Source organism: Drosophila teissieri, chromosome 2L, assembly GCF_016746235.2.
Source record: "Drosophila teissieri strain GT53w chromosome 2L, Prin_Dtei_1.1, whole genome shotgun sequence".
Classification (NCBI taxonomy): domain Eukaryota; kingdom Metazoa; phylum Arthropoda; class Insecta; order Diptera; family Drosophilidae; genus Drosophila; species Drosophila teissieri.
Window position 1 is genome coordinate 7,786,232 of NC_053029.1, and position 25,432 is coordinate 7,811,663.

The 25,432-nt window shown below is 44.9% G+C and overlaps 1 protein-coding gene across 8 annotated transcripts in view; it reads left to right on the forward strand.

The window, feature by feature from the left end:
• The window catches only part of LOC122621543 (serine-rich adhesin for platelets), a 35,891-nt gene extending 10,700 nt beyond the window's left edge, over nt 1-25,191 (forward strand). For 2 of the 8 annotated variants that reach the window (XM_043799636.1, XM_043799480.1), the window contains exons 2-10: nt 6,936-7,347; nt 14,391-14,936; nt 16,639-16,964; nt 17,055-18,444; nt 18,678-18,972; nt 19,030-19,185; nt 20,511-21,178; nt 21,237-21,900; nt 22,622-24,459. In XM_043799636.1, the coding sequence (XP_043655571.1) occupies nt 7,120-7,347; nt 14,391-14,936; nt 16,639-16,964; nt 17,055-18,444; nt 18,678-18,972; nt 19,030-19,185; nt 20,511-21,178; nt 21,237-21,900; nt 22,622-23,517 (5,169 nt within the window). In that variant the 5' untranslated portion in view covers nt 6,936-7,119 and the 3' untranslated portion in view covers nt 23,518-24,459. The other 6 variants (XM_043799861.1, XM_043799713.1, XM_043799939.1 and 3 more) reach the window with 6 other exon arrangements.
• Nucleotides 25,192-25,432: the final 241 nt, after the last annotated feature.

A 25,432-nucleotide genomic window follows, 5' to 3' on the forward strand; every position in this document is an offset into this window, starting at 1 on the left:
ACGTACTCATGCCATCAAGTACTGAAAATACTCGCGGCAAGTATCAGGAAAGGTTCGGGCGATAAGATAGGTTGTTGTACAACCATAATCATATATGGCAATGACAAAGCAAACAAAAACATCCAAAGCTAAGCTAAGCTAAGCTTAGTTGGGCATAAGCCACAACAACACCAACAACAACAGCGACAACGGCAACTTGTTAAATAATTTATGTGATAAGGCTGATTGCGAATCGTGTTCAATTTGCATATCTAATAGGCCATAAACTGCTTCTGTTGCATGAAATTAGTCGCGCAAAATGAGGAATACTCACCGTAGAATAGAGGCACTTTCCCCCTCCATTGTTAACGAGACCCGAGCTCCCAAAGAACACTCCAATATTGTGCTATTACCTGGTTTTCTTGTACTGCCTTTGTCACGCCTGACAAATCACTTCACTTCTGACTTTCTTCTCGCTGGCACTTAAATGGGTATCAAGTTATTTTATTTCACTCTTTATCGTGCATATAATTACGGTCAGAAGACTACTGCCATTCTACTGCCGAAGTACTGCTCGCTTTTGCTTTCTGTTCAAGCCACGGCGCCCATTGTACCCGTTGTTTGTGAAGCACAATTGACAGAAAAGCGACACGAAGAATGTGTCATAAAATGGTGCAAAATAAAGTGAACTGAAATCGGGAGAAATGTCAGAGATTTCTCACAGCAGCGGTAGCAAATGGTATCTGGTAGCAGCCGCCAGCTGCTGGGTGAAAGTCGTTTGCTTTTCGGTATTTCACTGTGCAGTGGGTACTTTAGATGTACTTGGGTGTATAATTTTCTGTAATGACATTGAAAGACACGATTGGTGTCGACGATTTGAAGAATGAAAGTTCTGTTTTTGGGCAAGTGATGTTGGACTAGTTAAAACTTGTTGAACGTAGTTATTTTATCTCAAGTAAGTCAAGTACGATCTTAAAGGCATATATACTTGCAAAAATGATACAAATCAAACCATTCATCAAATATTTTATTCTTCAGTATTACAATTATCATTACTTAAATTCCCTTAAAACTGCACTTGCTTAGCTGTATTTCATTAGATCTGCAACTCACAATATGAAAATTCCAGCCAGTTCATATAAATGGTCCCGGACCTGGTGTATAAAATATTATGTGCTAGTTCCAAAAATAATTCCAAATCAATCTTAAAAGCATATCTCTGGCTGTCAATTAACATTCTAAAAGCCGTGGGTGCTCGCCGGCAGGAGTCTTTCACCTTACTTAACTCCATTTATGTAAATGAAAGCCTAATCTATCTTAATCTGCAAACAAAATTCGCACACCGCCCATGTCATTTATCGTGGCATCCCCAACTTTATATGCAAATTTGGACACTATTTCTTTTTTTTTTTGTTGTTGCTTTCTTTCGCGGTATCTATGGCAACATTTTGCATGTTTTTCTCTACCTTCTCTTGCCAAAATCGAAACCAATTAAAGCCAAACAAAAGACCGGGGCGACAAATGCGCGCACACAGCTTGTTCGAGGTGTTCGAGGTGTTCAAGGCTGCAGATTAGCTGGCGACAAGAAATAAGCGACAAGCGGCGCAAATCAATCAGCAAATAGCGCCAAATTATTATGTAAATTATAATTTCTTACTGCCCGCGTTACCTTGCCAAAAAGTAAAAGTGTTAAACAATGATGAAATTATGTTTCAGCAGCTGACAAAAAGGAAACCATGAAAAATTCGCAAAACTATATGCTTACAGCTCATATTTCACTTAACCAACTCAGTCCAAAAGCAAGTCGCCAGTCGAGGAGTTTGTGGGCCACCCAGCTGGTTCACCTCAGCTCGGTTCCCTGGTAGGCGTCACTTGTAATTAACTTTGGGCCCTGCAGCGACCCTTTCCACTGAAATCCCCAACCCATCATGCAACCGATGTGCGGTAACCCCTGGCCGTTTTTCACCCGTTACGCTTCATTTAATATGCAGTTCCTGATTTTGATTCGCTTTTTCTTTTCGCTCTGTCTGTTCGCATTGCCAAACGGCTCATTTATTTTGTCACATGGAAGTCCGAAATGCATGTGGGAGCCCGGAAAAAAAGAAGGGCGAAGCTGGGCCACAAACTCACATTTTGCGGCCTGATCTCTTAACTCCGATAAAGCCTGGATGTTGGCTTTATTTATTGGTCCGTTTCACTTTCGGTGTAAACCGCTGTGAGGGCGGTTTTTTTTTTGTAAATGTGGCCTGACAATCGCAGGCGCCGTGGCATGCAACTCAATTTGTTTGCTCCGCTGAATGGTATTTATGTGACGAACTTAACTCTAGTTCGCCAAGACAGCTCTGCAATATGTTATTGTTAACTTGGAAATACTAATGTCTGTTCAGTGACTCACCAAATATTTGAATAAAATAAGTAAAGACTGATTCGAAGTTAACGGAAAAAGGAACAAAAACTACTTACTATTTCATTCATATAAGTCTATATGGTATATTTATGATTCAATTTCTCAATGTAAACAGTTTTGTTTATTTAAGCAGACATAGCACTGCTTAATGTTTACTGTTGATTCAGTCTATGCTCGCTAATTTAAAACTCCAATATTTGGTTTCAAGCCAAAGACAAGTGCAAGTGTTAAAGCTAACTGTATAAGATTGATTAACACCTAAAAAATGTATAATTTTCGTACTTTATAGAGCGTCGTAAATATTGAAGATGGTTGAAAACTTTCGAAAAATTAGCTTTCAGCTTTTGCTTCAGCGGAGACTTGTTACACAAGTTGGATATAAAATTGCACATTACGCATACGCAGCGTTTGCATATTACGCATACGCACTGTGTTATGTGTGGTGCTCGTGGTGCAGGTAGCGGAAAATTGATCGCACGGGCTGCTTGTGGGCGTCAGCAGGAAATCGTAAAATTACAATTTTCATTGGACGGAACAAGTAGATATATCATTATACTTATATCTATGATATGTCTGTACATTTGAGACACGACAGCGGGAAAAACAACGACCACAATTACCTGTTTCGTGGGCAGAGTGTGAATGGCATAGGGGCTGGAACCTGTCTCTGCTTTTGGCACTCTGGCGGGCCCAAGTTATGTAATTGTGTAATACGAGTGAAATGCTCCAAGGAACCATTTACTGCGAAAACCAATGGCAAATCATAGGTATCTAGTTTTCACAAATGTCAACACGATTACAACTCATTTGCCTAATTAAATGAAAATGGGAGAACACACTGATACCTTTTACGGTTGAATCCAGTGCGGGTGCTGCTAATTGGCGGGCATCGTTACAATATTCCAACTTCTATATAATTAACTGATTTGCGCATTTGTCTATGGCACCGCATGTCTCATACGGAAGTCAAACAAAGACTCAAAGATTATTTTGCGTGTGACTAATAATGACGGCTAAACGAAGTCTGCCCCTATGCGAGTTCAGTTTCAAGTAAGCTAATCTGAAAAAAATATTAAATATAAATTATTTTCCAAGCCTCGCAAAACCCATTCAGTCATAGTGTATTAAAAACCCAGCCCAGGCAATAAAAGACGGAAGCTTGCCTCCATTGTGGTTTTTTCATATGTAGATAGATATATTTATGGCTAGATATATCAATAGACACATAGAGGCGTTGCTGTTCAATTGTGGCGGCGATCAAAAAGTTTTTATATTCTGATAATTGAATTGTAGCAACGCGAAAAAAATTGCCTTTCTTCAAAAACGAAGCCAAGCATTAAAAGTTGATTGAGACACAGAAATCATGAGGTTAAAGATTACTGTTGAAAGGCGAACGAGATAAATAAGAAATAAATAATTATGAGCGGGTGAGATTTGGGAAAACTTGTGTATGCCAAGATCAGAACAGGGGAAACAATTAATTGAAAAAAGACAGCGAGAACTTGAAATGATTGATCAGATTAAATAACTGGCTGCGGAGAACTTCACTTTTAACACATGTTTCAAATAGTTGTCTTCCACGTAAATGAAATAAATCGCAATTTTTACTCTGCAGCTGTTTGGGGTATTTTGCAAGACAGCCTTTGTAAAAATAAAACTCACAATTTATTGCTGTGCCAGCTTTTCTGTTCACACTTGTTGTCCAAGTCTTGTGGAGCGTGCGGCTTCTGTTTTTGTGTCGCACAAATCAAATTCAAATTAGAACACACGAAAAACACGCGAATGCGAGCCAATTATGCAAATTTTCAGCTGTCTGAAAGAAAAAGAACGATTTGCATATCGGTCAATTGTTGCACGATTTTCGTGGACTGCGCACGCGTTGCAAATACTGAAAAGTGTGAATTACCTTTCCAGTTTCTCGCCAAAATTTTGTAACACAAATATTTTTCCTATCACGCACTTTCAATGCCAATTAAACACCCTCACATCACTGCTGTCTGTTTTTTGTGTTTATTAATAAACATGGACCTATTGTTTTTTTCTCAGCCCACTCATTTCAAACTATTTTTAAACAAATTGCGAGTGGGTGGGGAAAAAATGTAAGGCAAAACCAAAAATGAGGGATTAACCTACATAGGGACACTTAACCCATGAAGAAACAACAATAAAGCAAACGAATTTCTGGCGAATTACGCATCAAATTGATATTGAAATAACTGGAACCCAATACGAAATCAACCGCAGAAACCTCAAGCAAATGACTTTCGTTTTGGCCAAGTATTGCAACGGAAATAACCGTTGTGAACGGCCAAAGCATTTTCAGTATTTCCTTACTGCGGTTGGGTGACAGCAAAACTGTAAAAAATACAATAGTAATAATTACGCTGACCTTCGTCGTCACATCATTGATGGTATTGTGCCTGTAGTCGCCAAGTGGACGTGAACAACTCAAGTTGAAAATTGTACATCTGTGGTTATTGCTTCCAATGGCTAGAATCTTAACTGATTGAATAAAGCTGAAAGCTATAGATTTTTAGAAAAAATTTGTTTAAACCAAACGAAAGACTTAGGAAACGAACTTGGGACTTGCCTCATGCACATATGGACAGCGCCAAAAAAATATAAATCAGCGATAGGATAACACTAATAAATTGGCCATGCTTACGCCCCAGCGCCCAGTTCCATGTCATTAAATTTATGCCATCGCTTAATTACGCTAAATTACGCCTAATTAAATTTTAATTAACACAATCAACTAGGGCGCACACACTGGGATGCATGAACACAGAGTCACCAAAGAAAACCGGCAAAACGTGTCCGAAATACGAATCCAATTTGTGAATGTGGAGTAAGTCTGCGTGCCGAAGCAAAAAATAAACGCAAAAAGAGTGCGCGTCCACAGTTTCGAGCAGCTTTTCTTTCTAGCCAAAGTGCTAAAAGATTCAGCGACGCATTCGCCAAAACCAAATCCAAATCCAAAAACCAAAACGAGTGCAAGTTCAACGGGGAAAACGGGTTTCCACCGCCTGCTCTTTGGGCATATGAGGAAGTTAATGGCTGAGCAGCTCGGCTAACGAAAGCCAACAAGCGAGTCGAGCTGTGGAAAATTTAGTAACAGTTACTATTTAGCGGTCGGCCAAAGCTGCATAAAATATTTGGAAAATTGGTTTTCTCTCGCCTTTCGTGGGTGTTTTTGGCGGCGGAGGAGGGTGCTGTCCACCCAATTGCATCCGCTGGTTTTCTTTCCACTTGAGGCTTCGCGATGGGGATTGGGCCAAATTTGACTTTTTTCTTTGCTTTATTTTTTGTTTATGTTACCAGAGCTATAAAACACAAGCATTTCAGTGTTAATACCGACTGGCACTTATTTGGACAGCCTTAATGGGGGAAACAGTGGGGTGATCATGGTTATTTTGGGAGTGAAAAATATATTTATTGTACATAAGTAACTTAATATAATTTATTATGCCACAAAATAGAAAATATGCAAGGTACAACTCAAAAATATGGAACAAGTTCTTCAAATAACGAAAGACTTAGGCAACGAACTTGATTTCCGATTTTCCAAACGGAAATGGTTTATATACTTGTTCATTTAGTAAATCGAATTCCATGACCAAAACTCCATTAATTTTGTCATACATCTACCGAACTGAAATCATTAGTTTACCCTAATAACTTTTTGGAACCTTAACCTTACCGTGATGACCAACCACTGTGCCCCAAAATAAATGAAGTTCTTGCATAACTTTGACAATTACAAATGATGTGTCTGACATATGACGACAACGCCAAAACAAAAAAAAATAGCCACGCATTGGGGATGCGGACTTATCGCCCGACTACCTGAAATAATAACGAAACGGCAGAATAAATTGAATTAAAAAGAGAAACAACAAGTGGACACACATGTCCGCCATTAACCGGGGGATCTCTGAGGCGGAAATAGACTGTGACATCCGCTGACAGCGAGAGAGTGGATTCAAAAGAATCCAAGCCTCTGGCGGCTATCAGTCTCTGTGAGTATAGCACTGTCTATAGACCCGTCTCATATCCGTTGGTCGCTGGACGATGGCCGCAAATTTAATTAGAAATCTGCACGACGGCGGTTCAAAGCACTTTTGCTTCCGCTAGAGATCAGCAAAAAGTCACTTATACATACCATATATCCATATACCCTGTAGCTCCACACTTTGCAACATAATTAACTGACGAAATTCTATCTACTTTGTTCTTGTCATTTCAGCACACAACATACAGCAAAGGCACACAGAGAAGTCTCAAATTAGACCGTGAAAGCCACAGAGCAAATAGTTAGCAAAGCGTGCAAAAGAAAAGTCGAGGAAATTATTATAGGTGTAGGAGGGGGGCAGCCACGTGCACACAGTAGCAGGGCTAGAATAGCTAGAAAATTATTATTATGATAATGAATTAAAGTTGCCATTAATTTAGCCAAAACGGAACGGAACGCGAACGCGAACGAGGCCTGGGAAGCGGCCACGAACAGCTAGACAGTAGCATAATAACAATAAATAATAATTTGAAATAGGCGAGCACCAGAAAGCAGAGGAAGACGACCACAAAGCACTGGCCAAGTGCAGCCTCCCATTTCCAGAGGAGCAGCCAGCAAAGCAGCAAGTGAAAGAAAAAAACAAAGCGGAAAAGGCAGCTCGAGCGCATCGAGCGTGCAAATTAAAAGCGCACCACAGTAGCCCCAGCTCCATCTTCTCGACATGGAAGTGGCCACAACAAACAATCACAGTCAGAGCCATCATCATCACAATCATCATCATCATCTGCAGCCGACGGCGGTGGTCGCAGGGGGAGCGGGGGGCTCCCGGTCCCCCTTCCAGAGGGAGGTGCGTGAATGGCAACGCATCGATCCCAATACCGGAGCCCTTTTCAGCGGACGCTTGGAGGCAGACCGCTGGATAAACGGACCGCTGAACAGCTACGGCAAGGTGAGTGGCTACAGACTACGTACTACAGACTAATGGTGGCAGCGTGACCCGGAGTGGCCCATCAGTGGGTATGTGTCCGGAAATACAGGGTATCTGTGGCTTATACAGGTCTCAAGAAGCTGCCACACCTACATATATTGACATTACAAAACTTTAAATAATTCATATTAAATAATGAATGATGGGGAGTAATAAAAAATTACATATTTCTTTGCTCTACATTTAACTTAAAAGCAGTTATATTTTTTCTATTTTCGATCATTCATCAGTTTCTCGAAATGACTTCCTAGTTTGCAGTAAACACCGGTAGCACTTCTTCCACTCACGAGCTAAGCACTCATCCCTGAAGTATAGCCACGACCACAATGCGATTACTTTTGGGTCTGATTGATGGACCCAGTGGCTCCAGTCCATGACTAGCTGGTCGCTCTAGTCTCAGCTCAGCTCCCCTCGGGTCTAGACCTAATTGCTGGGCTCTGTGTTTGTCCATCGTATTTTAAATGAAATTGAAAGGTCCAGACTCTCTAAATGGGAGGGCGTTCACTAATTTAGCAGAGTCTGCGGCAATAGCGGCTTGATTGCTAGTTTCGGTTTCCTTGCTGTTCGATTTTAATCAGTTAATAGTTTATTTAGTTGAATACTTACAGCTTGGATCCCTGGGCAAGCAGCCAGAAACAGAAGTTGATCGATTAAGGTGCACATACTAGTTTGGAATTCAAAACGAAAATAACTTAATAGTTCAATTTAACAGTTTTTAGCATTATTTGCCAGTAACAGCTGATGGTTAGATTGCTTGCCTCTTGAGAAAAGTAAACGCAATTAAATTCAACACAAATTCTCCAGATGAAAACTCAAGCAGCTGGCTTTCAGAAATTCGGCAAAGTTAATCGCTTGAGAACTCGTCAGCTGCTCGATGGTGGTTACGGAATACCGCAATCTCGATAAGCCAGTTGAGACTGTTTTGCGTGTCAGCCGGCTTTTCCCCAAGTTCCTATTGAGTTGGACATGGACGGAGATTCGTTGACCGTTTTTACTCAACCATAATTAACAGGTCACACGCATGGCTCTGATAAGTTGGATGCGAGTTCCAATTGCTGCTGGAGAAGAGAAATTAAATACAATTAATAGAAAGGAAAGGAAAATAAAGAGCTTCAACGCAGTTGCACACGCTGTGCCACTTACGATTCGATTTCGCATCAGAAATCAGAGAGATTTTCAGCAAAAGGCGAAACACTTCTGGTACTTAATTAATTCGTGCTATTCTTCTGCAGATTTCAGATTTAAGATTTCACTTGTCTCTGGGCTACGCTTCGGCATTGATTGCTCTAGAATTTGTCGGTTAATTATAAATGCCTTTGGGCTGGATGGCACAGCAGCACTTCGGGGCCTATCGTTAATTTTATGCCATTTCATCCACTGGCAGCCGTCATCAACCTAGCCCATCATCATCAACTGGCCATGTGGCCATGTGGCCATCCAGTCATGTTTACTGGTAGATGGTGGAGTGTGTGTGGGGCCAAGTTGGAGTTCGCGCCTCGAGTGCTCGGCCCAGAACCAAATCGAAATAGAATCTCGAATCTTGAATCTTAGTTCGTGGCTCTGCTCGTGGTCCGGTCAAACTGAAATAGCCCAAGATACTTAACGAGATCTGGACTTCAAGATACTCTAGCCAACTGCGAGCTATTCGCTTTGGACTGCCCGGCATCGGACAACGTCCATCAAATGCAATGACATCATGGCTCTGGCATTGCCGCACTCGAGCTGAAGAGATTGATCCAAATAATTAAGTGATTTTTTGCTCCAACTGAATACTGATCGGCTTACAAAACAATAGAATATCCTATTGCCCCGCCGATGAGATCATAGCGAAATATCTTAAGACTGTTGACCGTAGGATTGCCTAAGCATCCAGACAAATTTTATGACATTTCAGGCTATTAGAATGTATCTCTACTCGGATTTGGGAGCAGCGCGCCACAATTTGGGTTAATTTTTATGATCACGCGGATGATGAAGTTTATACATTATTGCAGCTTATTACCTCGTATTTCCGTACTAACGATCAATCGAAAGCGGCTTAGTTCAAAGTTGACATTTTATGTGCATTCTTCCTGGAGCCAAATTCGAGATCACTTAATGGCCACACAATCACTCAATTTGGCAACTGTTACATTCACCCGATCAGTGTTGATATGCCCTTTTTGAGCCATACTTTTATGCCTGCAGGGTATTCGAAACCCAAAAGAAAAATACCTCGGAAAGTCGTTTCATTCCGCTGACTTTGTATCTTATCGCGATTGAACTTTGTTGCCACTGCGGCTGACGATGCTCAGAGCCTGGCCCAAAGATGAAAGGGTAATAGAGTGGGGGACTGGCTGGGGAAGCGATCAATACAATCAATTGGAAACGATCAGTCGAAAGAAGACACCAAGTCCTTGCCAGAGATGCGAAAAGGTATCCTCCTTTAGCCTGGGCAATAGTAGTACGCTGTATAATGTAATGAAAACCTAAAAAGAATTTTATTATTGTAATTATGTTATCAAAAAGTGCCATATAAATAAATCGAAATAATTCCCACTAATAAATTCTTTAAATGACAGTAAGACTATGCTATTAAATATTTATGTTAGTGCTAGTCACATTTCTACACAACATTTCAGACCTAGAAGCTGGCCAGCGCTGGTCCTAGCCCGCATTAGTTTCAGTTTAAAGAGCTCGACTCGGCTCTTTTTGATGGCCAAGTCCGGGATTTATATCACCGATGTCCCGCTGTTCATTCGAAGCGCTGTTGCCGACAAAGACAAAGACAGAGACAAACACAAAGTCAAAGGCAGCGATTGCCGCCACGGATCGCAGGGAAATCAATTTGGCAATACCCATTATCCAATATCGAATTGCCACGGTCTATGGAGCAGATCAGAGCAGAGTAGATCTCCATGCAGACGCACCCAGACACCGTTAGGCAGCCAGATGGACGGAGCAGGGATCTCCTGACGACTTCTTCATTAGCATTATGGTTGGCGGCTTGTGGAGAGGGAAAGGCAAGGCAGAAATTTACATTTTGCTAGATTCTTTTTTGCTTTTAGTCTTTGCTGTGCAGCATGCAAGCGCAGCAGAGTTTGAATTATTCGCCGGCAGTTGCAGTTGGCTCGCAGTTGGGGTCTCAGTTGCTGGCCATGTTGCCACAATGTTGCCGCCTAACGGTACCGGGCCGCTGGCAATGCCGCCGCCTTTGTGGGTCACTGGGTTGCCACAAGTCTAACAAGAAAATAAAATAAAAATAAAATCCAGAGATGCGGCCCGCGGTGAAGATGCAACCGGCCACTCACGGGATTTACCTGTGGTCAACTGCCAGCATTTCATTTGTCTTCTTGCCCGAGTGCTCTTCAAGCCATTTGGCCGACACACGTAAATTACTTGCAACTAATTGAGGATGTCAACTGACGTGTCTTGCCGCAATTAAGTGTTTCCTCTGCCGCTAATGAACCCCACACTCCACTCCACTCCGAGACCGCAGTGAGTTTCAGGTGGCTTTCAGGTAGGGGAGTCAGTGTCGTAGATATAGGCACTCTTATGATATACCGACTGCACTCGAAAGCTCGAGCATACGAGTATATAGAGATATGAAGCCAACGAGATCGTGACAGAAATAATGCATCTACAAATGTATATTATTATGGCTTGAGCCACAGGTCGCAAGGTACGCGGTTCACAAAATGGCACAAACCAGAACAGCAGAAAACACTTCACACTGCACTGTGGTGATGCTCAGCCACATATTTCATATGAGTCATGCAGCATGACCTTGGCTAAATGTTCATAAGTTGTTCGAAATAGGATCAGGAATGCCTTTCATAATGGTTTTTGGCTTTAAAAGAAAGGTGCCAAAGATAATGAAAGCTCCTAGGAAAAGAAAACCTTGTAGGTACATACATATATGAAGAAGTGGCAATTTATGAATCGTAAACCCTATTTTCCTATTCCCATTACTTACTGCCAAGAGGCCGCATCCCACTGTGCGGTGCTCTGATGCAGAGTACCAAAGTCAGTGCCAGCTAAAAATAAAAGAGTCAATGGTTTGGCATGTCTATGCCGACGATCTGTGCGAATTGGCAGCCAGAGAAGCCGGGAGAGCCACAAAAGGTAGAAAAGGCGACATGCATGCCACGAACTGGAGGACATATGGACCATGGGCCGGACTGTATGCCACATGGACGACACGGACGTACATGGCAGATGCAGAGGCAGAGTCACAGAGTCACAGAGTCGGGAGATAGACAGTCAATCTTATGGCCACAGACAGACTGAGCCGAACACGACCAGGCAGACGACTGCGACTGCGACTGAGTTTGCGACTGATGATGATGACCATGATGATGATGGTGCAGCATCATTAAATTCGTTTCAAGCGCAGGCAACCAAATATTTTGGCATATCCATGAAGTGAACAAAATATTTGAATACTTTAAATATGACTGTTAAAATTGTACGAATTTTCTTTGATGTTTCATAACACGATACGCCTTAAAGTATGGATACAAATTTTAATTGTTAAATTGGTTTCTGTTTTTACTTAGTTTTTTTCTATAGTTTAAATATTTTCAAGTGATTTTGATCAGTGTAGAGCCGAGAGCCAAGTCTTCCTCTACATCATCACGACTTTGGCTGGCATATAATATATGCGAGTGCTGGGCTCCGTGGAAGTCGTGGCAAGTCTCTGCATTTCATTGAACCTTCAACTTGACTTTGCGCTTCGGTTCGGTTCAGTTTGGTTCAGTTCGGAACGGTTTTCAATTATGTGGTTTCCTTTTTTTTTTTGTGCTTTTGGTTGGGTGTATCAACAGGAGGCTGTACAAGATCATGACACTGATCGCTGGCTAGCTGGCTGACTAGCTGGCTGGCTGATTTTGGCCAGGTCGGAATAATTCATTTACAGTTGGCTTTCATTCCTCGCCAGCTGTTGCCATGATTGAGCCACCCCCTGGGCCATGCAGATTGCTCCCAAACAGCTTAATTAGCCTGGCCAAGATCAAGACCAGCCAACCAACCAACCAGCCAGCCAGCCTACACATGCTGGCCTAAACTAAAACGGCGCAGCCAGCTGGAAAATCAGCGAGCCAGCGAAAAGAGGTCATCGATGGATAGACAGGCATACACATATTGCAGCGTTCACTCGATAGGAAATTGCGAGGCATTAGGAGGAAAAGCGGTCCCAGATCGCCAAGAGTCTCCTTTTCTGACCATCGTGAGAAACTGCGGCAGAACGTGCATGGCCGCGGGTGCCAAACTGGGCTTATAATTTATGTCTGCCACGCTATTCTGCACTCTTATTTTTTGTTCCAAGTTTTTTTTGTTTCAATTCCAAGTCCCAAGGATGAGTGTGACTTTAGGGAGCCGCTGAAATTATTATGCATTGTCCGTTTGCCCGCGGGTCAATGGGAAGCTTGAAGTATTAAAATCACCAGCCAGCCAGAAATCGAACCAAACTGAATGGTGAATTGAACTGAATAAGTGAAACCGCCTGATGGAGAACTTTGAAAGGGACAACCCTGAACTCGTACAAAATATAAAACTGCTGCCAAGTCTTCAATACTTTCCTGAATTTGCGTATCCCTTAGTTATACTCCGTTCTTTGTTCAGCCACCCGCAAAAATTCCCATCTAATGAAGCTAATTACCAAGAGTATAACCACAGAAATTATTTTCGCCATTCGCCGACTTATGAGTTATGAGTTACAGCCCAAAAAAAAAAGACAAAACTTCCAGTGAGAACCTAGAACACTGAGGTGACTCAACCCACAATATGCATATAATATGCAATTTTCTTTGTTTCGAACCGCCTGGTGAACATTCAAATTTTTATATTCTATATAAACAATGCTGCACTTTGACTCATAGTCAAATGTGCGGCTGCATTTTGGTCATTGACACGAATACGCCGCGAACTGGACAACCGGCGGGTTAAAGTTTTCATTTGGCGCATATTATGCATTTTAGCACTATAAATCATCAATGCAATCGATTGCCACAATCGATCTTTTGGCCAGCTCGATTCGAGTGTGTTTTGTATTTCTGTTTCTATTTCGGTTTCTGTTTCTGTTTCCTACCTTCGATGGTGTGTCATGGCACGATCCAATGAACGGATCTGCTAATTGTTCCAAACTGTGCACAATAAATAATAAATAAGCATAATTTCTAAAATAATATTTTATCATTTATATGAAAGATCTTTTGTTGAGAGTTCATTTATACAGCAGATATGAAATGTTAAACTTATTTATCGCAGCAGTGCATAAAACACAATCAATCATTCAGGGAAATATTTGTTTATAAAGTGTTTCTCTGAGTGCATTACGACAAAAGGGTGCAGTTGCTGTGTTGTTTGCCGTTGCATTCGAGAGTTGCTCTCGAGAGTCTTTTGATTTGTGGCTGGCGTTTGGTCACGTGTGCCAAGCGGGCGAACTGCGCACGCCCAGCTGTCGAGATAAGAGGCATCTAGAGGCGTTTTGGAGGGGGGGCAACTTGGAGCGGGGGGAAAGGGTGGCTGACGGTCAAGTGTTTCGTCTGGCAACTTTCATACGCCCCGTTGCCAACGGCCGAGTGCCGAATGCCGAATGCCATGCGACAAAGCACTTTTACGCCTCGCATGGGACACACCCACACCCGCGGTGGAGTTTAGACAATCACATCGCGATCGCCTGTTTAATGTTTTATTTATCTTACTTTGCACCCATTTATATGCTGTTATGGTTAAGAAATCGATATAACTCGGCATCAACTGATGTATTAATTAGATCAATTGAAGTGGTTAAATAAGACTTAAAGATCAGATTAAAATAAATGGTAATGTAGGTATACTTATAAGTATAGGGTTGGATAACTGGAATATTTCCAAAGCACACACCAACTAAACTTTAAAAATCGTACTAAAATCCTAATACCACATTATGTTTATATTAATATCGTTATGAATCCCCCTGAAACATCCACTCATTATCCTGCCACCACTGAATCCCCCTCTCTCTCTCTCCGCTCTCTCCCCAGATATCCGACTCCCAAAACATCTCACAGCCCAATGGCACACAGCACACGCAGCGCAAACAGTTGGAGGTGCTGAAGGCCCGCACCGCCAACGGCGCCATGCAGGTGATCCGCACCCAGACGGTGCAAAAGAGCTCGTCCTCGTGGTCCTCCTCCTCATCCACCACCACCACATCCACCACCCACCACCAACACCACAACCACCACCACCGCACGAGTCAGAGTAATGGCCACGATCCACCTCCAAAGTCCACCATCCTCCTATCCCCCATCAGCAGCCAGGGTGTTGACATCTGCGAGCTTAGCGACGATTGCAGTCTCAGTGGCAGCGATGCTGGTATTGTTCACTCCGCATCCGCAGCCACATCCGCCTCTGCCTCCGCATCCGCATCCGCACTGAGCCAGGAGCTAATCGACGATCATGTTGATTTTGTTGTGATTAATGGCGAGGCGAGCGATAAAGAGGACGCTGCCGACGAGCCTTTGCACAAAGGCTGCCACAATTTGTTACCCGATACGGCTCCAAGTCTGAAATTAAGCAATCTAATGGTAAGTTTGGGCCAGGCTCAAATGCAGCAGTCCACAGTCAGGGTCTCGTTTCAATCGCCTTTGCTACACTGCAAGAAATAGACAGTTCTTATGACCTTAAAAAAGAATGTTTTTGGAAATATTTCAGTAAACAATTTTTGTTTATTCTACACTCCCATTATCATTGGAATTTTCTTTATAATAACAACATTTTCATATTGATTAAAACATTTAAAGTAGTTTTCTTTAATGCTTATCGTGTTCTTAAAATAATAACAGTTCTTTAAATAAGCAGTTAAGCAGGTGCTTGTATTTCGTATCATTTATTACAGTAAATATTAGTTGCTCATCCAGTTCTCTCCGTGTAGTTGGCTTTGTTTAGTTGGCTCATTAGCATGAACCAATGTTTGCTTTCTTCCATCTCGTCTCTTATTCAGGAGTAATCTTTTGACCATGGCCATGGCAATGACCGAAAATGGCCAGTTGTTAACAGTCGCCGATGGTCGTGGTTTGGGGAAAAATTTATGGCTCTGGGAAATTCAAGGAAAACGTGTAATGAACAGGGATTGAGAAAGTCCTAAGGTGGTTGTTAACATCACAACTCTAAGATTTTATCGGGGTGCTTAAAATAAGTAATAGAGCTGCAAAATAATTCACAAACTTTTCTCTAGTTAATGGTCTTGCTTTTCGCTATCACCAATAAGTATCTTTTAGACGAAATAGTCCAAGCCAAATAAAATCAGTTATAAATAAATGGCAGTGTCATTTCTGAACATCATACAGTTACCAAAATACACTTATACAAGTAGCTTGTTCTCTGCAATTGGCCATAGCTCATATATCAAATTAAACCTCACCAGACTTTCCACAAACTGTCTGGTACGGCTGATCATTTGACTCATCAATCGAATCGAAATCGAATGGAAACATTTAATAATAGCGTGGCTCAATTAGGCGTTGCTTAGCACTTCAGCTGGACATTTGGGTCATGACCACAAAGGAAATTTCTACGCCAACTCTCTCAAAACGCCATTCGCATAGTTAAAAGTGTCTAATTATTGGGCGGCAAAAAAAAAAGTGATGAGAAAGTGTCTTGAGACGAGATCAACGCCCACTGGCACAGTCACCTGAGGTTCTGGTCATTAATCTTGCTGCGAAAACGTATTCGGGGAATTCCATTTTGTATCTCAATTTGCTCAGCTTAGAAAATGAGCAAAGATATATGTTTATAACTTATGTTATAAATTGTGTTAATATGCTTTAAAATTGTGAACTTTATATTAAGCTACTTAAACTGCATTGTATTCCAGGACTTTGCCTTATAGCAATAAGCTTTACTTCCATACGCTACTTTAGGCCTGATCTATTCCATTACTAGTTCTTTATTTATTCGAGGACTCAGTTCTCTGGAAGCCATTTGTCGGCAATGCGGAAATCCATTTGCCACGGCTTATTCAGCGCTCATATGCGACTTAAGTGCCCAGCTTCCTTGAGCAGTTCCTGTCAAGCACTGCACCCACTCCATATAGCATAACAATTCCCATAATGACGATAACCAAACGAAAGACACCCGCACTCGAGATCGCCATATAGCCCGGCTATATAACTATATAATGCGCTCAGTCGGACTGAGCTCGTCTTTGTGCTGCTTTTGAATACGGTTGATATTGTTTAATTTTGCCTTTAATTTCTCGCCTCTCGTTGTTGTGCTTGCCATTTACAGAAAAGCAGTTCGAGCATTTCCAGCCAGAGCAGCAGCAATTCGATCCTAACAACTGCAGCGCAAGCGGCGGGCAACACCCACAGAAGTGCGGGCAAAATAAGCCTACATGCAATTGTGGCACCAGAATCATCATCATCATCATCATCGCCAGCGGTTTGGGCCAAGCAGGCTGACTTATATGGCCAGCTACCAAGTGGCGTGGGTGGTTCTGGCGGAGCTGGTGGAGCTGGTGGTGCTGACGTAGCTGCTGCCCCGCCAACGCAGCGTCGTGATTTGGAAAGTTTCCGGCATTATAACGATGACGACGACGACAACGACGATCTGCGGTAAGTCGCGCACACAAATTTCGATCCATTAGCCGATCGGCCCTGAATCCAGTAACACATTCCCATTCCCATCCCAATCTCCACACACAGACTCACCGCTCGCCATCAGCGTCGCCAGCAGGTGTCCCAGTCGGTCTACGCCCCTCCAGTGCCCTCGATAGGATCCACGCTGCTCCAGCGATCCCGCTCCATTTCCACGGATGATCTCAGCAACGACTGGGAGCGAGAGGACCCCGCCGAACAGCCGGTGGGCGAGTGGCGCAGGGTCAGCAAGCTGCGTCGCTCCTTCCAGTCGCAGGATCACTACAAGAGTCCGGCATCCTCCGTCCGACCACGACCCCTGGATTTGCCGAGTAACTCGGTGAGTGTGGCCCGTCTGCGAGCGGAACTGGAGAACGGACGACGCCTCCACACGGCCATGCGGAACAATCACGTGGATCTGGCCGCTCTGGACAACATACTGAACACACCATCGATCAAGCCCACGGTGGCCAAGAGGAACACCTTCCTCACCGCCGAGTCGCTGCAGGAGATACGCGGCAAGCTGAAGAAGCTCTCGGACGAGAGTCTCTACAAGGAGGACTTCCTGGCCTATCACCAGAAGAAGCCAGTGGTGGTGCGGGAGATCAGCGTGGAGCAGATAGCTCCCACGCCGCCCACTCCATCCACTCCCTCGGCCTTTCGACCCGTCCACAATACCCACAGCTTGGAGTCACGCCAGCGGCAGAAGGACACCAGTTCCAGTGAGTGGCATTTGCGGCGCAAGTCGTACGGCTTCGAGAAGATGTCGCCGCCGGAGGATAAGAGCATCTTCCGGGTTGACGCCTCCACGGACAGTGGCCTGGGCAGATCCGGTGAGCAGCTGGGCAACTGGTCGCCCACCGAGAGGGAGCGGGAGAGGAACGAGAAGAATGCCGCTGCGGCACAACAACAGAATGGCGTTGGCACCATTGTGCATTTTGGCCGTTCCGTGAAACCCCGCATCCCCTCCTCCAGCCCCACAGAGGGGGAGCTGAGTAAGCGCCATTCGATTGCCGTGGAGGAAACCTGGCGTGATGTCCGCAAAACCTCGCAGGTTCATGTGAATGGAGGCACCTCCTCCCACACCACCACCAGCAGCCACCTGAGCAAAAGTAGCGCCCAGAAGCGAGTGGAGTTCTGCAAGACGGAGGTGCACTTTGCCGCCGAATCGGGTCGCGTTAATATCGTGGAGACCGACGGCAAGCCGCCGCCAACGCAAAACTTTCGCCGACGCCGCCGCTCCAGCAGCAGCAGCACCACCACCACCACCAGTGGTCCGCTGCAGAGTCTGGTGAAGTCAGCCAGCGCCGTCGGAGGAGGGAGCTCCAGCAGCAGCGGCACTCCGAGCAGCGAGGTGACCCACTTTGGCGACGACTCACAGCGCCGCAAGACGATAGCCACCAGCACAGTGGCCTACCGCGCCACGCTCATGGATCCGCCGGAGGTGGTTAGCCAGCCGGTGAGTACTCTACCTAAAAAAATATTCCAAGAAAATTATAAGTATATAAGTATGACTCACAAGATGGTAAAAAAGTGTATAAGTTTCAGCCAAATGAATGAATAAATGATATAAAAGATGTATGATATAAAGATATTTGCTTAAAGTGTCGATGTACTGAAGTGGCTACATTTGTATTAATTATATAAATAATTTTATCAGAATCCCAGTAATATAGAATTTTATTGCTGCAGATTTCCAAGAGCAGCAGCAGCAGTCAAGTGACGGTGACCACGGTGGCCAAGCCGGTGCACGAACCACGGTACAGCCTGATGGAGTCCACGTCGCGGAACAGCTACACCTCCACCAGTGGTGTGGACACCACGGACAACGAGACGGACGAGCTGTCCAACATTCGGGGCATCCTGAAGAACAAGCCTGTTAAGCCGAAGCCCTATCACCTGGGCGAGAACATCGAGAGTGCCGACGTCCTTTGGAGTGTTCCAGCGATGAAGGCGGATCGCGAGAGTCCTTCGGCAAGGGATAGTGGTGAGTATATTGAAGATAATAGTATTAGAAATAATTAAATGTATTTTTCACCATAAGGCATCACCAGTGATTCACCCATTAGTCCCAAGTCGGTGGCCGAAAGGATTCGCATCGTGGAGCAGCGCCAGCAGCAGCAGCAATCCTCACCAGCTGGCAATGGGTACTCGACCAAGATCAATGTGAGCCTCGGATCCGAGGATTGGGCTGAATCAGGTTGGTGCTTTACTTTTACCTAAGTATAGTTAGTTGTACATTTGATTAGCTAGTTGGAATGCCTGTAGTTTGTAGTACCTCGTCCACTGAATTACGTTGTATGATCTAGTCTATCTGGGTTTTAGCCATGGACTCCTCTACTTGACTCGAACTCTGAACTCTGTACTCTGAATTGTATTTTTAATGCATGTCGTGAGCTCTGACTGCCGCTTTTCTAAACCAACCACATCTAATGCTACATCTAACACAACCCGCTACGCTCAGCTCGATAACCACGCTCTAAAAACAAAATCAAACAAAAGAAAAAGCAAAAGCAAAAGAAACATGAATTTCCAAATCCACCAACGACACTTTCCGCACATTTCCCACACAGGCACCGCAATGCATCAGCATCAGCAGCAGCATCCCATCTCGAAATACCGCCAACACCGACGACCCAGTGCCCAGGAGCTGTTGCTGGAGGATCTGCGCCAGCATCAGCGCATCCTGGACGAGGGCCTAAAGTCCACGTCGCTGATCATGAGGACCATGCGCTCGGCCAGTGAATTCGATGAGGCCATGCGTCGCCTGAGCATAGCTTCGATTGAGTCCGCCCTGGTGCAACCCACGATAGTGGTTCCCACGCCCATGCTGCGATCGCATAGTTACCAGGAGGAGGGATCCTACTCCTCCGCGCGCCGTCCCTCCACCATATCCACCACCTCCATTACGAGCAGCGATCTCTTCGGCAGCGCGTTGTACGACTCCCTGCCCCGAACTCCGTTGGCTCCGCCGCGTCTGAAGCTACTGGGCAACACCCAAATCCCGGTGAGCCAGCAGTTGACCCAGCTGCGCAGGCTCTACGATGCCGCCGAGCAGGACCAGGAAGACAGTGCCGACGAGGAGGTGAAGCGGTACTTCCGGGACAGCAACAGTGACAGTGGCGGAGGCACCCAGGCCAGTTCCTCGCCGGATCAGCAGCCCGCAGAGACGTTCAGGGGCAGCGAATACTCCAGCAGCTGGAGTCGCCTCAAGGCCAAGCGAACCATCTGGAAGATCGAGGCACAGGACCAGATGCTGAAGCGAGCAGGTAACGCCTGCTAGAAGCACAGAGGAGATAGGGTTGAGTTAGAGGAGTTCATTTAAGGCAGTTGAATAGTACATTTTCTGGAGCTGTATCCAAAATGATAAGGATCCTGAGTAATAGAAACAGTGATGTAGTATGGTACTATACCATAATATAAGTATTTATCATAAAAGGCCAAGGAATTGATTATATATTTTAAGGAGTTCACTAGAACAAATAATCAAATAGCACCTCACTTATTTCTTCATCATCTTTTCAGATCTTCCCAAGTCGAACGTGATGAACATAGCGCTCCATGCTCCCCAAATCGAGAAACCTAAGGCAGCTCCGCCCACCCTACGCATCGGCCAGCTGATCCCAGTGGCCAAGCCAAGAACCCTCTTTATACAGCCGCAAATCCAAGCGCAGTCTACCCTGGACAATGCCGATGAGTCCGGCAGCGAGTCCTTGAAGATTGTGAAGGAGGCACGCGGTGCCCGCAAGTTGCGTGAACACGAGCTCTCCTACTTTGGAGTGCAGCAACAGCAACAGCAAACGAAGCTCGCCACAACGACCACGACCAATCCCAGGAGGACACTGCCCAGTCGCAGCAAAGTGAGCCACAAGGATGAGGTGATGGCAAACACCACGACCACGACCGCGACCAAGTGGCAACTGCTCAACGATCGACCCGACCTGCTGAGGCACAGCAGTCCCCAACACAACGACAACGACTACAACCACGATGATGACGATGATCTGGATGAGGACGAGGAGCACTGTTACGAGAACATAGCCACCGAACTGACCACCACCTTCAGGGTCAAGTCACCAGCCCACTCGCCGGAGAGATCCCGATCGCCGGGCAGCTATGAGCGAAAGACCGACCTGCAGAGGGACGCCCAGATCCTAAGCGAAATGACCCGCAACGCTGATCAGACTTTGAAGGCAAGTTGCTCATCCATAAGTATACCTAAAGCTTAACTAACCCGAACTTCTTTGACAGGCTCTCTTCGACGAGGCAGCCATCAAGGATCAGCGGCGCAGATCCTGTTCCCTGCAGCGGCGCAGCGCCAAGCCATTGGAGACCATCGACGAGAAGGTGAAGGTTCACCCGCAATCGATGGGCGTGGCCCGTGGCACCTTCGCCTCCGAGGCGCGTCGCAACTCCAGGCAGTCGACTCCTTCGCCGACGCGGGCTCGCAGCTCATCGCAGTCCTCCATCGAGTGCTGTCCACGCGACCGATCCCGCTCCAGTTCGCGGGAGTCCATGACCCACGGCGGCGGCTCCTCCGACGACCAAGTGGCCACCAAGCAGCGAGCCGAGCGTCTGCGCATGCGCACCCCCAAGCGAGAGAAGTCGCGCCATGAGCCAATCGAGGTGCGAGTCCATCGGAACAGCAGCAAGCCCAGGAGCAGTTCCAGTGCCACCGGAGCGGGCTCATCTTCGCTGGAGTCCAAGCGCAGCTCCCATCACAGTCGCCACAGCCGCGAGGTGGATCAATCCGCTGAGACCAAGACCTCGTCTTCCAGTCGCTTGATGAGATCCTCCCGGGTGGCGGACGAGAGTCGCTCCCGGCAGAGCAGCCATCGGGATCGGGAAAAGGAACGCGATCGGGAACGCTCTCGAGGCACCGAGAAACACCGCGATGAACTCACGCGCTCCAGGGGTAAGATCTGGAAAAGTCTTCTAGTTTTCTTTAAAGAAGGATACAACCGAGTGATCGAATCCGGTTAATCTGATCCCGTCTCTTGCAGAACTTCTTGTTTTGGGCTTACTCATTATGGGTGCCACACAGCCGCAGAGGCTGAACAAACGTTTTAGGTTCGCCAGATGAGTTTCAGTTCCGATCAGATTAATTAACACTTAAACAACACACTTGAACCCAAATACACGTCCCTCTGATTAAACGATCTTAGCCACACAAAGTTGATAAACAAAATGTATTGATTTCTTCCATTTTGGAATTTATCATATTAACTTATATCTAAATTTCTAGCATCAAGCACCCATATGAGTATTACACGTTTTTACATTTAACAGATTATTAAACACTAGAACTGATTAAATTGTTAATCATTTACTTCTACACCACCGTCAAACACGTTAGCACAATGTAATTTAAAACCAGGCCAACATTGAGATTGATTACTTTCAAATTTAAAATAAATCAAGTAATTTGTAATAATTATAAAAGGCACTATTTAAACAAATTTACGTAAGGTCTATAATGATTACAGCAGCATGTTATTATTGAGGCTATTTAAACATAAAACGTAATCTGAGATCTTAAAAATAATATAAGATGAAAAAAGCTACATTTTACATTCTGGTTTAAGGTAATATTTCCTAAAGCTTATTCTAACAATACTCAATTTTCCCAACTACAGGTCACTCCAGTCGCTCTAGGCACAGTGAGCACCCGTCGTCGGGAACCAGGGAGAGCAGTCGGCCAAGTAAGACGAGATCGAGTCGCAGTAGCCACGACTCGGCAACGATACACAAAAAGTCGACCACGAGCACCACAGCCAGTGCGAAAGCATCGAAAACCACAGCGCATAAACCATCTGCATCTGCAACCGCATCTGCATCAGCCAGCACCACCACAGCACCACCCACGCACCACCACGAACTGACGTACGTATACGTAACGAATTTAGCCCCTACCGAAACCAGCGAGGAGTCACGCGGACAGCATAGTGCCGAAAGCGCCGCAGAGCCCGCCAAAGAGGCGGACTACGCGAGCATTGATGAGGTGGAGTCGGTGACGAAAGCACCGCAGCCACCACAGCCACCGCCGCGCAGCAAACGAAAGAGATCCCTAATCCCGGTGCCAGTGAATCCGCCCGCCAGCTACGAGTACCGCACCAAGCTGCAGATGATACCGCCCAGCTACTCCAACCAGTCCACCCTGCGCTGTCGCAGTGTGGCCCGCAAGAAGCCCTCCCTGAAGGCCACCCAGTCGACCAGCTCGAGCTTCGCCTTCCTGCCCTACCTGCCGGCCAAGCGGAACTCGAGTGTTAGCCATGTCTACGACAACTACCTGCTCTATGCCACCAGCGAGGAGCTGGCCAAGGCGGACAAAGCGGACAAAGCGGACAAGCTGCGTCCCTACCAAAACAATCTGAGCAATGAGCATGCGCAGCTGTTTGGTGCCTCGGCGGCGGGGGCGTTAGCTCGGGAGGGGCGTGGCCGGCTGGGCGGCTGGCCAAAGAGGCTGAAGATGCGGCAAGTGCGCAGCAGTGTGTCCACCCACCAGCCCTTCGGCATCTGCACATGTTCATAGTCAGCGCGGGACAGAACTAAGAACTGAGAACTAAGACCACAAGAAACCAAAAATCAACATAAATTAAATACATATCCTTTGGCTGACAGGATCTCGTCACAGAAATCACACAAGCACACGCAAATAATTCGCAATGCACGATTACGTTTGATATCCCACAGCCGGGCAAAAAGTGAACTGCATTTTCCTAACCACCACCCAAAAAAACCACCCAACCACTGTGTTCCCCCATACTAATACTAAATCCCCACAAATAATACTCGAGTGTGAAAGAGACTTTCGTTGTTAATTATTGTTTTGATTATTATTTATTTCGGAGCGCACACACAATCAAAAACTCGGCCAATGCACACAAGCACAAAAAGAAACAAGGGCCTGTCTGGGTTCTGTTTTTACTTTTCACAGCGTAAGCGTTTTTCCAAATTCCGTTTACTTTTCTAACCCCCAGTATTGCATGTTTGGACTTAGTGGGAAGTACGAAAAGTGGTTTGGCAATGGACATAATTTCTCTACTCTCAAATGTAGCACTATAAACAACTTTTAATTCAAACTGAATTCAAACTCCACTAATACAACAACTATATAATTTAACCAAATTATTCTCGTTTCTCAATGGATCTTGCATGTTTGACCACTATTAATGAACTCACACCACCTAATTTTCTAACCCCACGCACACTCCGCTCTATCAGTAGACTCAACTCTAGAAACTGACTATGAACATGTTGCTGGAAAGCAGAAAAGAAAATCCAACAGAAATCATCAATGAAATTGGAATTCAAAAAACGAAAACACAACATCAAACGGCCTTGCTCTATTCTATTTCTCTCTAGCAACTGGAACTACGTAGTTGAAGTAGCAATTTGAAACAAAACCGTAGAAAAATCATTAAAAATTATTTGTACTATCAGCGGTGTCATCTGAGATCTAACAGGGTATTCTCCTCCTCCTCCACAGACACGGTAAAAGCACACTGAATGGACACCAGCACCATCAGCATCATCAGCACCAGCACAGCAGCAGCGGCAAGCATCAGGGATCTGGACATGGTCATCGGGAGCAGCAGCCACATCATGTCCACAGCCTGGCCACCTCGACGATGGCGAGTGGCAGGCATCCGCGGGATCGCCACGGCAAGGATAGGAAGTAGGATGTGGGAACTCCGGCGCAGAACTCCGAAGAAGCAACGAACTACTAAAAAAGAAGACATCTAATTTAAATGATTTATAAATGATTTATGTATACATTTGTAATACGCACTAACACCCGAACGACCAACCCAATTCGATGAGACTTTCTTTTGGTAATTTGCGAAATTTTCTGGCAATGCGATAAATTTCAAACAAATTACTCAAGGTTGACGGCACCCCCCAACTAACCGACTTACTAATACTGCAAAATGTGACTTTCAAAATGTTCCAGTTCCCAGTTCCTGTTCGCATTTCCACATTGCATTTCCCACACACACTGCAAAAAAAGAAAACGAAAAAAAAAAACACGCTTTGGCATTGCACTCGAAATTCAAGTATTAAAATTATGCCAGCAACTCCACAAAATTAAACTAAAAACTAAACATATAAAATAACAAATGATACTCATATATATTCTTCGATAGCATTTAGTGTACGACAAGCAAAGTGAATGAAAATAAATATAATACATTTTTCAATTAAACATTTTGAAATACGAATGGCGTTACTTTATTTTATATGAGGAATTGGGATAAATCGCGTATACGACGCGTAAGCCACTGCCACTTGCAGTTAATACTTTAACAAAAATATAATGTAATATATTCGCCCATGCAATTTGAAAAAAACAACGTGGAAGTTCTCTTTTCGCAGACCAGTGCTAACTCATGAAAAGCTTTTTCGCAGCTTTTCCCAAGGTATTTCATTATATATTTTACTTTTTA